This window comes from Camelina sativa, chromosome 3 (assembly GCF_000633955.1).
Source record: "Camelina sativa cultivar DH55 chromosome 3, Cs, whole genome shotgun sequence".
Taxonomy (NCBI): Eukaryota; Viridiplantae; Streptophyta; class Magnoliopsida; order Brassicales; family Brassicaceae; genus Camelina; species Camelina sativa.
In genome coordinates this window covers 4,040,418-4,051,384 of record NC_025687.1, presented here as the reverse complement: position 1 = coordinate 4,051,384, position 10,967 = coordinate 4,040,418, and the positions used below count along the sequence as shown (strand labels likewise).

At 37.2% G+C, this 10,967-nt stretch overlaps 4 protein-coding genes across 5 annotated transcripts in view; 2 read left to right on the top strand and 2 right to left on the bottom strand.

Moving 5' to 3' along the window:
* LOC104767970 (KH domain-containing protein At1g09660/At1g09670) overlaps positions 1–2,552 on the top strand; it is a 3,491-nt gene extending 939 nt beyond the window's left edge. The window contains exons 3-8 of the mRNA XM_010491931.2: positions 460–545; positions 776–900; positions 993–1,130; positions 1,209–1,325; positions 1,860–2,003; positions 2,102–2,552. Coding sequence (XP_010490233.1) covers positions 460–545; positions 776–900; positions 993–1,130; positions 1,209–1,325; positions 1,860–2,003; positions 2,102–2,257 — 766 coding nt within the window. The 3' untranslated portion in view covers positions 2,258–2,552. The remainder of the gene's footprint in view (positions 1–459; positions 546–775; positions 901–992; positions 1,131–1,208; positions 1,326–1,859; positions 2,004–2,101) is intronic.
* Positions 3,068–4,452, bottom strand: LOC104767960. Its single transcript, XM_010491920.2, has 2 exons — positions 4,258–4,452; positions 3,068–3,432 (listed from the first exon to the last, which is right to left on the bottom strand). The coding sequence occupies exons 1-2, from the start codon at positions 4,337–4,339 to the stop codon at positions 3,194–3,196; spliced, it is 321 nt and encodes a 106-aa protein (XP_010490222.1). The 5' UTR covers positions 4,340–4,452; the 3' UTR covers positions 3,068–3,193.
* LOC104767954 (probable elongation factor 1-gamma 1) lies at positions 4,844–7,407 on the bottom strand. The gene is made up of 8 exons (XM_010491913.2): positions 7,252–7,407; positions 7,089–7,145; positions 6,693–6,842; positions 6,540–6,600; positions 6,388–6,443; positions 6,176–6,277; positions 5,559–6,048; positions 4,844–5,432 (listed from the first exon to the last, which is right to left on the bottom strand). The coding sequence occupies exons 2-8, from the start codon at positions 7,095–7,097 to the stop codon at positions 5,053–5,055; spliced, it is 1,248 nt and encodes a 415-aa protein (XP_010490215.1). The 5' UTR covers positions 7,098–7,145; positions 7,252–7,407; the 3' UTR covers positions 4,844–5,052.
* On the top strand, positions 7,554–9,119 carry LOC104767939 (ras-related protein RABA2a). 2 transcript variants are annotated; one of them, XM_010491908.2, is made up of 2 exons: positions 7,554–7,876; positions 8,427–9,119. In XM_010491908.2, the coding sequence occupies exons 1-2, from the start codon at positions 7,712–7,714 to the stop codon at positions 8,913–8,915; spliced, it is 654 nt and encodes a 217-aa protein (XP_010490210.1). In that variant the 5' UTR covers positions 7,554–7,711; the 3' UTR covers positions 8,916–9,119. The 2 variants fall into 2 exon arrangements, with proteins under 2 accessions (XP_010490210.1, XP_010490204.1); XM_010491902.2 differs by having other exon boundaries at positions 7,589–7,876; positions 8,346–9,119.

Here is a 10,967-nt window from a genome sequence, read left to right as displayed (position 1 = left end):
TTTTTTTTTTTTTTTTTTTTTTTTTTCATTGTGTGGATAACATTAGTTTGGTTGTTGTGGATCGGTTTCTTATGGACTTTGCTGCTTTACTTGAGCATTTTAAGTGTCTGCGTGCTTGTGATTGGTCCCTCTGATTGGTTTGAGTGTTAAAAAAATGATTTTGTTCACGCAGATCCAACTTCTCAATCATAGTCTCACTTCAAAATGTCGCCTTTTTCACACTTTTACTCCATTTGCTCACTTATTAGTCGATTCTAAACAATGAACTCAAAAGGATTTTTAACAAGAACGCTATATTTTGGAAATGAACTTACTAATGTATTTTTGGAAGTTTAGTTTACATTTGAGTGGTGTGACGACTCCTAATGTGAACCACTCGATTGTGTTGTGTCAATACAATACAAACCAATGTCAGCGTCCAGTGAAACTTACGTTTTTTTTAAAAACCTTCTTATTCAGGTACTTGACTGAGTTATTGCAAGAGAGACAAAAGTTGGTTCCCTTTTTGCAAGTTATGCCAAATTGCTGTCGACTGCTAAATCAAGGTGGGCTATCTTCTAAAGCTCTATGCTTTTATATTTAAGTATTTTCTTTGAGTGTGTACTAGGTATGAAGAGGATAGTAGAATGAAAAATGTATTTATACCTAACTTTTCATTCTCTTTTGTCCATTCTTGGCATTAAATCTATGAGACTGAAGATCCCCGTGATGTTCAACTGTTACAGTTTATTTTTGTATGTTAGCTTAATTGCCTGCATTGCTGACGTCTTTGCAGAAATCAGGAGGGTCTCTAGCTTTCCTGATCTTGATAGATATGAGCATGGCAGTCCATTTAGATCGCTTGGTCAGCCGACAAATGGAAAGCTTGATTTAGATGGGTGGTCGATGATGCAAGCTGAGGTAAGCCACTGCTCATGCTGAATTATGATGGTGTTGCTAACAATTTTGTATTCAAGAGTGGGCTTTATCGATATTAATTTTGCTTTCTTCAGGAAAATTGTCACCTCCAGAGAGCTTCTCCATTTCGTTCCCCTGCCCCAGTGGGCTGGGTTGGGATGCCTGGACTCCTTAACCCACCCATTGTGAAAAGAGTGATCAGACTTGATGTGCCAGTGGATAAATATCCAAGTGTAAGTTTTGAATGTTTTTACCCAATTATGTTATTCTAATTGGCTTGTTCTAGAGTTTAAATCCATTGAACGTTGCAGTATAATTTTGTTGGGCGGATTCTTGGGCCACGTGGAAACTCCCTGAAAAGAGTTGAGCTAGCAACCCACTGCAGGGTGTTTATTAGAGGGCGAGGATCTGTGAAGGATACTGTCAAGGTACGACTCCTTGTTTATTGATTCTCTGATGGATTCCAGTTTATCAGTTTTTTATCGCAAGTGTAGATGAATGAATTCTTACAGCTCAAAACTTCAATTTTCTCATATGTTTTTACCTTTCAATCAGTTTTATAGCCTTGTGTTGATGTTTTTACCTTTCAATCAGTTTTATAGCCTTGTGTTGAATACACACAATTTTCTTAAGAGTCTTTAGGAGCAATTTGTTTACCTTTTGTGTATAAGCTTGTGTGCCACCGTCTTTCGGCATAGCAACTTATTATTATTGAAGTAATGATACATATTGTTGCATCATCAGCTACTACTCTTGTTTACATTTGTAGATATTTAAAATTTGGAAGCCTGTACAGGAAATTAAGTGTTTTGAGTTTTAGGCTCTCACAACTCTCATCAAATAACATCATCTGAATAGCGAAAGTTCTGATTCATTTCTTCTGAGTATTATATATTCTCAGACATTAATTATGTACCATGCGGTGTCAAGGCTAATACATTTAGTTCTTTGCTTCCCTGCAGGAGGAAAAACTAAAGGGTAAGCCAGGGTACGAACATCTTTGCGAGCCACTACATGTACTGATCGAAGCCGAGCTTCCAGAGGACATAATAAACTCTCGATTGGAGCATGCAGTGCATTTCCTCGAATCACTCCTAAAGCCAATGGTACATTACTATCACAAAATTGTAAACATGTATCTACTGTATATTGTTTTGTTACTCCAAACCTTTTGTTCACATGGTTTTGGTTATTTTCTCTACAGGACGAATCAATGGATCACTACAAGAGGGAACAGCTGAAGGAGTTAGCTGCTCTGAATGGTACACTAAGAGAGGAGAGTCCGAGTCCGAGTTTGAGCCCTTGTCTGAGTCCAAGCATGTCACCTTTCAACAGCAAGCGTGCTAAGACTGGACAATAAAGATTTGACCTGAAAGATGATCAATGTGTCTTTTTCGCTGCATGGTCGTGTGGGCAGGGCAAAGCCTCCCTATGCATTGCCCATCTATCCGGCGAGGTGACATTGTTCTTCTAAGTTCTAACGTTTGGACTTCTCAATTAATTTATTTTGTCATTAAGTTTATTCTTTATTTTTGAAATTTTTGTTGGTTAGATGAGATGACCATTAACCAGAGGGTAATAAACTATTAATGGTGTTTAATGAAATGTAATCTCGTTTTCAATCATGTAACATTTATTTTAAGTTTGAAACTCAACATTAATTTCATTTAAAGTTTTAAAATTTCTCCATTTGACTTAGCCTCTGGTTTTGACTTTTGAGACTCAAGGTTCAGATTCAGCTCCTCGATCAACAAGGTTTTCTGTACCCCAAGTTTTATTTTCTTTATGCCGTGATGAAATTTTATGTTTTATCGTTCTTTATAAGTATATCTACGAATCTCTTTGAAACTGCTCACCCTATATATGTATTCTTCCTAATACTTAAAACTCAAAGCTCATTCATACAAGTTCCCTTGGAGTACTAACTTTTTAATAAACCTGGCTCAATCCCAAAAGAAGAGCAAGGTTGCAGGAATCACTCACTATAAAGAAGTACATGGAATCAACTAGTAATAACTAAATAAGTTGTACAAAAGTGGACCTAATAAAGCTAAACAAGTAAGAGACTTCCACAAGTTTTGAGTGTTTATTTCCAACCAGAAAACAATCGTCTAGAGAGAGGATAATGATGAATTGATGATGATGATCAGTGACGAGACAGCTACATCAGTTACCCATGAAAGTGTGCGTATATTATATATACTTCAAATTTAAATGCCCGTACGTTCCAGCTACATGATCGGACAAAACGAACACAAACATACATGATGAGGCCTTTGTTGACAAATTGGCGTGTTTAATCCCGAAGACCTAATTCAACCTCCAGTTCATCGTCTTCCTCAAACAGCTTCAACAGTCGAGCATACTGCTCATCTCTTTTCTTCTTCTGCCATAGCTTGTATAGGAAGAAGGAGAAGGCCGCCACAGCCACAAATCCGAACAGTACGAGGAATACCTTTGTGCCTGTTTTGCTAGAAGAAGAATGAGATTCTGCCTTAACTCCTGCATTCGTATCCTTGGAATCACCTGATAGACCTGCAAATGTCATATCGGAAGACTTTAGTAGATGACATCTAAGCATGTAACAAAAAAAAAAAAGGTTCGTAACTGTATGAGAAGCTTAGTCTGCTAAAGTTACACAATCTAAACTCAAATATAAAGCTTTAGCATGTTTCTTATCTTCGACTAAAGGGGAGCAACAACTACACACATTGACAACATATAACAAGATCAATTGCAACAAGCATTTACAGAATATTACAGGGTAAGCTAATCCCTACTTCTAAAAGCACGCCATCAGTAAAAATAGATGGACAGTACAACTTCAAATGTCTGAAACTAGAGACAGCAAAGAGATTTTCAATGACTTTTATGTCTAAAACTAGAGACAGCAAAGAGATTTTCAATGACTGTTACCAAAAATTTGGTAATACATGTCCAAAGGCAGCAACACCATGAAACTAGTGATGAATTATACAAATACCATTGCCCTAGTTACAAGAAATAAAAAGCAAGAAAACCTCTTCAAAATCAGGGTTCGCATTTAGGACAAGGTAACGACACAATCTATTCGCCACATCAGAAACTATAGCGAAACCAAACACACTAATTGAACAGTAAAAAAAAATTATTTGCTTATGTTAAAGCACAAAATTTAGTAACTGTGTGGCGAAGATCTCGAAGGAGCCGAGGTTGAGCTAAATTTGACATAAATCTCGCGAAATCAAAAAAAAAAAAAACCTAAATCCCCAGACGAACATTAAAAATCCGATGATTCTAATCAAACCAAACTGACAGAGAAAACTGGCCAATCTAAGGGCATTCGAGAAAGAAATCAGATTAGATCTGAAGAAGACGAACCTAGGACGAACTGCAAACCAATCGAAGCGAAGAATACCAAACGCCGCCATGCTAGACCACTATTTGCAGAGAGCTCTCTCATCTCTCTTTCTATGTTATGTTCGCAGGAGAAAGACAGATCGATCTTTTTTGCTGCGGTGAAGAAAGAACAAATACTTCTGGTGTTGAAAATTAAAACAACTATATATGCCTCTTGTAGTAAAGAACAAACAATTCACTTGATTTTTTTAGACCAACCTTTAATAAATTATGTTATTAATTAATGGATACCAGTACCTTTAATTTAATTTAATTTTTAGTTGTTGCACTTTTTATTTAGAGTGAATTACTTCAGAAGATTCTTTTATATTAAAAAAAAAAATTGAGATAATTACAAAGAGAAATCATTTTCTTATATTTTGACCAATTTACTAGTTCGCTTAATTCTACAAGATTTACAAGATTTTCCTTTTCAACAATTTTTAACACACTTTCCAAAGCATGTCAAATGACTTGACTTAATTGTTTAACTCGACGACCAGTAATATAGAATCGCGCGTCAAAGCAAATCAACCAGACCATATATTGCCTAATTGCCAGGATAGACTTGCCTGGTCTAAAAACTGGTTTTAGTAAACAGCATAGAAGAGTCGAGATGAAACATTAACAAATAACCAAAAAAAAGACCACATCCTTGTCCTTTAACACTCAATTAGAAAGAAAGAAAAACAGTATATGCGACACAAGTCACAGAGCAAAATCCCTATTGATAAAGAGAGAGAGATATGTAATCCTCAGGCTGCAAATTCTCTCTTTTCACTTGAAGCACTTGGCGTCCAAGAGAGCCTCACCCTCAAATGGCTCTGCATCTTCAATCATCTGGCTAACACGCTCCTTCTGGGCTTCATCTGAGATATCAACCTTGGTCCACTCGTACAGCTCCATGTCGTACACCTCATCCATTATGAACTTGGGGATCTCTGGTCCACGGAATAGCCATAACCCCTTCACCTTGAACGGACCCTCTGACCCGCATATCAGCATCTTTCCAAACGAGTATTTACGTGCCAAGTCCATGCGCTGAAGGAACCCACCCACCTTGTTGAGCGTGACGAATGACACCATGTTCTCATCGTTGTACTTGTAGTCACAAAACCATAGTGAGTATCCCTCTGGGTCATACATGTCCCAGAATCCTGCATTTGAGCCACAATACTATTAGACATGATAATACACATTTCATTCCACTGGCTAAATCATTTCCTTGCATTTCCTGATACCAACTGTAAATCCAGGTAAAGGGAAATGATATCACCACACACCTTTAATAGCAACCTCACGGAAGTTAGATTTGGTGTTTGAGTACAGCCTCTTCCAATCATCCAGTACCATTGAGCTTGGTGGTAGAAGGTCAAGAGGGTTCTTGGCTTTTGGCTTTGGTGCCTCTTCCTCTTCAGCAAACTTAGGTGCCTCTGCTGCCGGGGCTTCCTTTTTCTTAGGCTCTTCCTTGGGCTTGGCAGGCTGAGCAGCTTTCTTGGAAGCAACAGGAGGGACAGCTCCAGTCTGTTTGACCTCACCAACCACTTTCTTGAAGTTGGGTTGGTTAATCACAGTCCAAAAGTATCTCTCGACGTGTGGGAATTCAGAGGTAAACTTCTTGGTCATGACAGTAGCAAATCCCAAGTTCAAGTTGCAGACAGTGATAATATCAGCAAGGGTGATAGAGTGTCCAACAAGGTAAGTGTTGGAAGCGAGATGTGTGTTCAGAGCATCAAGTGCTCTCTTCAACGCAGAGATAGTCCCTTCCTCAGCCTTCATTTGTACAACAATCAGGGATGAGAAAAAAAAAACAGATGTAGTATTTATATAGTGAAAAGAGTACCTAGATTGCAATCATAGAGAGTTAATGAAGCAACCAATGAAAGTCACAAAAGCTTACCGGAGCACTGTATGGCATAAATCCCATTCTTGGACCAAACCATCTCAAGGTGTTTCCATAGATCTCCAGAGAGGCAAAATCGCTCCATTGCTCAATTTGTGCCTGCAAAAAGCAACATGCAGATAAATTTTGAGAAGGAATAATAACAAACAGATCGACAAATATTAGAGCAGGTGCAAATGGATAAGAGACCGGGGAAAACAGATACTTACATATTCGATCAGGGAGGATCCGTTCAAAGAGTTCTCACCACCATTCAATCGGCTTACTGCAATGGGGATAACAACACATCCATTATAACCAACAAGCAATCAACCTAGACATGGAGAGAGACAAATGAATTATAATGGTATGAATATATTACCATAACGGGCAATAGCGTTGCTCTCAAATACTGAACCCTCAGGAGTCTCAAGCACAGGAACCTAGCAAGATCAAAGAAGCTTTTAGTTAGCTGATAATAGACTAATAATATCCATTCAAGAAATGTAGCAACGACCAGGTGTTGAGAACAAACCTTTCCAATAGGGTTCATCTTCAAGAACTCTGGTGTTTTGTTAGTGACACCCATCTGAAAGTCAGAGGGGACATCGATCTGCACACCAACATACTCTGCAGCAATGAGTGCCTTATCAGCACTTTTGTTTCCCTTGTACGTGTGCAAGACCTGCAATCGCAAATTTTATCAGCAAAACTCATCATTCATTCTCTCTATATGTATCCCAACACTAAGTAAACAGCAGCTAGATATGCAGACTAGCATAATTTCAATCAAATGGCTAAATCGAACCGATTACTACAACTAATTCTTGCTTGCTTCTTAGCGATTATAAGAGCACCGTAGCAACAAATCAGTAAAAAAAAAAAAAGATGAGATCGTAACAAGAGACGATCATAGAGAAGAAGAACTCACCAAAGCCATTTCTCTCTCAGACGGAAAATAAACCAACTCCGGGTTTTGAAATCGGATCTGGTTCCAAGGAAAACATCAAGTAGTGAGCTCGACGATCATATATATATATCTATGAATTATGAGCTAATCAGAGAAAAGGATTGATCGGTTGATGAATCTTTACCTGACGTTGGAAAAATCTTCCGTGAGAGAGAAATCGAGAGAAGAAGCAAAAACGATGAGGCGGAGAAAGTTATAAAAGGAGTGAAGAAGGGTGATGATGATGATATGATCTAGGGTTTTTTTGAAACGTATGAGTGTATTCCTCTGGTTTAGCTCGGTTTTGTTTTAGTTTTTAATTCTGATTTTGTTTATTTTTCCGGTTAAGCTCTTATTATTACTTTCCAGTTTTCTTTATTTGCCGACGTATGTTATGTAAGCCCTTTCTACAGTTTGTAAAGCCCAACTCGAACTCAAAAAGCAAGCCGAGAAGAAAAGGTTGAACAGATCCAGTGGGAAATCAAATTAATTAATCATAATTAAAATCTAAAATTATTTATTTTTTCTTCATCTTCTCCTTCGCTTCGGGCTTTTTGAAAAATCATCCCAAATCTATCGTTCCTCGATTAAAGTGGAGCGTAACAATGGCGAGAAGACCGGATGAAGAATACGACTACTTGTTTAAAGTTGTTTTGATCGGAGACTCCGGTGTCGGCAAGTCAAATCTCCTCTCTAGATTCACTCGCAATGAGTTTTGCTTAGAATCCAAATCCACCATCGGTGTCGAATTCGCTACTCGTACTCTCCAAGTATGTCTACTCTTCTCTCTCTTTCTCTTTAGCTGTATATCCCCAACTTTTCCTCGATCTAGGATTGCTTGTAAGTTTCTTTTATTGTCTCTGGAATCAGGATTGGTAGTTTTGTGTGGCTCGGTCCGTTTGTTCTATAACCTCTCTATTCATTCATTTCCCGTAATATGTATTTACGAAATACTCGGAAACCGCCATTTGTGTGTGTTGGAACATTTGAGCTTGGTTCTGGATTTTGATGTTTGCTTTGAACATTTAGGCGTTTTTTTTTGTTTGTTGATAATGATCCCAAGCTTTCTTGTACGTACTATGGTTGTTTAGCGTTGTGGCTGCCTCACATGTCAGATCTAGAAACCTGTGTTTAAGTCAGATCTACAACATCATTTACTTCTAGTTAGAGTATTAGAATATGAAAATTGTAAAATTTGTTACTTAAGTAATGATGAATCATGGTCGTTGTTGATTTTAGCTGCCAGTTATGCATTTTGCTGCTGCTGCTGCTCATTATTTTGACCTAGTATTTGGCAAAATCAATCATCTTTGTTCTAAGGTGGAAGGAAGGACTGTGAAAGCTCAGATATGGGACACTGCTGGGCAAGAAAGATACAGAGCCATAACCAGCGCCTACTACCGAGGCGCTCTTGGAGCTCTCTTGGTCTACGACGTCACTAAGCCAACAACTTTTGAGAATGTAAGCAGGTGGTTAAAAGAACTCAGAGACCATGCTGATTCCAATATTGTCATCATGTTGATTGGTAACAAGACAGATCTGAAGCATCTCAGAGCTGTTGCCACAGAGGATGCTCAGAGCTATGCTGAGAAAGAAGGCTTGTCTTTCATCGAGACATCTGCCCTCGAGGCATTAAACGTAGAGAAGGCTTTTCAGACGATTCTCTCAGAGATTTATAGGATCATCAGCAAGAAATCGATATCTTCGGACCAGGGAACTGCAAATGCCAACGTCAAGGAAGGCCAAACGATTGATGTCGCTGCTACTTCTGATTCAAACGCTAAGAAGCCTTGTTGCTCTTCCTCTTGAAAGGCTTTGTTTCTTTTTTGTGTCTCACTTTAAAAGCCAATATCTATGCGACTTTGTTTTAAAGTCTTTGCGTTGTGTTACATATGCAAAGTTGCATCTGTGTTTTTTCTTTTTTTTTTGTTGATAAGAACTCTCTAAGATGACATTCTATGGAGTATGGAATCGTTCATACAAATTGTGAAAAATGAAATATTTTTTTTTTTAGGCATTGTAGTTTTTGATTGGTAGTTGTAATATATAATTAGAAAAAACATGCAAAAGAGAATACTGTAGAATGAAATAAACAAAGAGACCAACGTAGTATTTTGAATTATGAACAGAGCCGAAATTGTATCTTAGTTTTTCTAAAGATGGTAACAAATTAACAAAATCACACAATTTACATTTTTCAAGAAGACAGGAAAAAAGCAAATATACCAGTTATTAAAAGGGAAGTTAAGAAGAAGACACGCAAAACAAAAATATTTTTTATTAGTTTATTTATGAACTTTTGAAAAAGGAAATATACCAGTTAGATTGAAAATATAAGTAATAAATATAGTATTTTCTAGCAAGTTTTCAATTATCAAAATGGTAAATTTCCAAGTTTTCGAGCAGTTCCCGCCTATATATATATATATATATATAGTTTTCAGATCAACAAGCAATCAATTTTGATCATCACAAAACAATTCTATTTTGCGTTTACTCTTTTTTTTTTTTCTTATTATTCAAAAACGATGAAGATTTCAATGTTGGCATGGTTTTTCATAGTCATAGCTATAATAATCTTATTGTCGATTTTATGCAGTATTTTCGTAGAGCGGGGGGTGGAAAAAAAAGATGGGAGTGTGGAGAAGGAAGATCCAGTCTGATCCAGTCTTGTGTGTTTAATACTAAAAGATTAGAGTCTCCCAAGAACTTTAAAAAGTTAATTATGGTTTCTTATCTTGTCTGTTCTTTTTATGATTAAAGGTCTCCGAGTAGTTTTGACAATTTTCTTGATCACCAAAGTTAATTATGGTTTCTTATCTTGTGTGTTGTTTTGATGATGAATAAAGGTCTCCCAGTATTTTGACAATTTTATTGATCACCAAAGTTAATTAAGAACAATCTATCAGATTCTATATAAACCAACTCGAAGTTTCTACATTCTTTTAAGTTTGACGACGAGTAACTTGAAAACAATTTTTCATGGAAATCTGAAGCTTATAGTTTACATTATTGTATTTAGTATTAGTATGCGAGCGTGGCCTGAAGCCTTTTTTTACATGTAATCGTTCATTACGCCATGGTTTCGAGTTTCGACTGTCTGAAACTAAAAACAACATATGACAATATGTATTATTAGACTATGAAGAATACGACTACTTGTTTAAAGTGGTTTTGATCGGAGACTCCGGTGTCGGCAAGTCAAACCTCCTCTCTAGATTCACTCGCAATGAGTTCTGCTTAGAATCCAAATCCACCATCGGTGTCGAATTCGTTACTCGTACTCTTCAATTATGTTTACTCTACTCTTCTCTCTCTCTCTCTCTCTCTTTCTCTGTTTGCTGTAAAATCCCCAACTGTTTCTCGATCTAGGATTGCTTGTAAGTTTCTTTTGATGAACTAGTCATTTAAAATTTTGGTGTGGTTCGATCCGTTTGGTTCTGAATATTGATGTTTACTTGTTTGCTTTGAACATATTGCGATATTAAGTCCACTGGACTTCACGGCAGCCCACTGTATGCTTCATTGTCATCAAGTCTCCTTCAATCTCTCGTCAATCATCTCCATCTTCCTTATACGCTTCTGCATATCTCTCTGCATATAATTACGTATTCTCCAAGCTAGAAGACTGTATATAATTGTTGGCCATGAGCTCATGAATAAGACAGAGAATTCTCGATTCTGTTCAGAACATTTAGGCGTTTTTTTTGTTTGTTGATAATGATCCCAAGCTTTCTTGTACGTACTATGGCTGTTTAACGTTGTGGCTGCCTCACATGTCAGATCTAACACCTTTGTTTAAGGCAGATCTACAACATCATTTACTTCTAATTAGAGTATTAGACTATACAAATTGTAAAA

Bases quoted from the DNA above. Each gene is read 5' to 3' on its own strand.
- LOC104767960 (XM_010491920.2), bottom strand. From the start codon at position 4,339: ATGAGAGAGCTCTCTGCAAATAGTGGTCTAGCATGGCGGCGTTTGGTA. The intron at 3,433-4,257 runs GTTCGTCTTCTT...TGACATTTGCAG, and splicing joins TGGTTTGCAGTTCGTCCTAG to GTCTATCAGGTGATTCCAAG.
- LOC104767954 (XM_010491913.2), bottom strand. The intron at 6,444-6,539 runs GTAATATATTCA...TCCCCATTGCAG, and splicing joins CAACGCTATTGCCCGTTATG to TAAGCCGATTGAATGGTGGT. The intron at 5,433-5,558 runs GTGTGTGGTGAT...GCTCAAATGCAG, and splicing joins CCGTGAGGTTGCTATTAAAG to GATTCTGGGACATGTATGAC.
- LOC104767939 (XM_010491902.2), top strand. From the start codon at position 7,712: ATGGCGAGAAGACCGGATGAAGAATACGACTACTTGTTTAAAGTTGTT. The intron at 7,877-8,345 runs GTATGTCTACTC...TGTTGATTTTAG, and splicing joins TCGCTACTCGTACTCTCCAA to CTGCCAGTTATGCATTTTGC.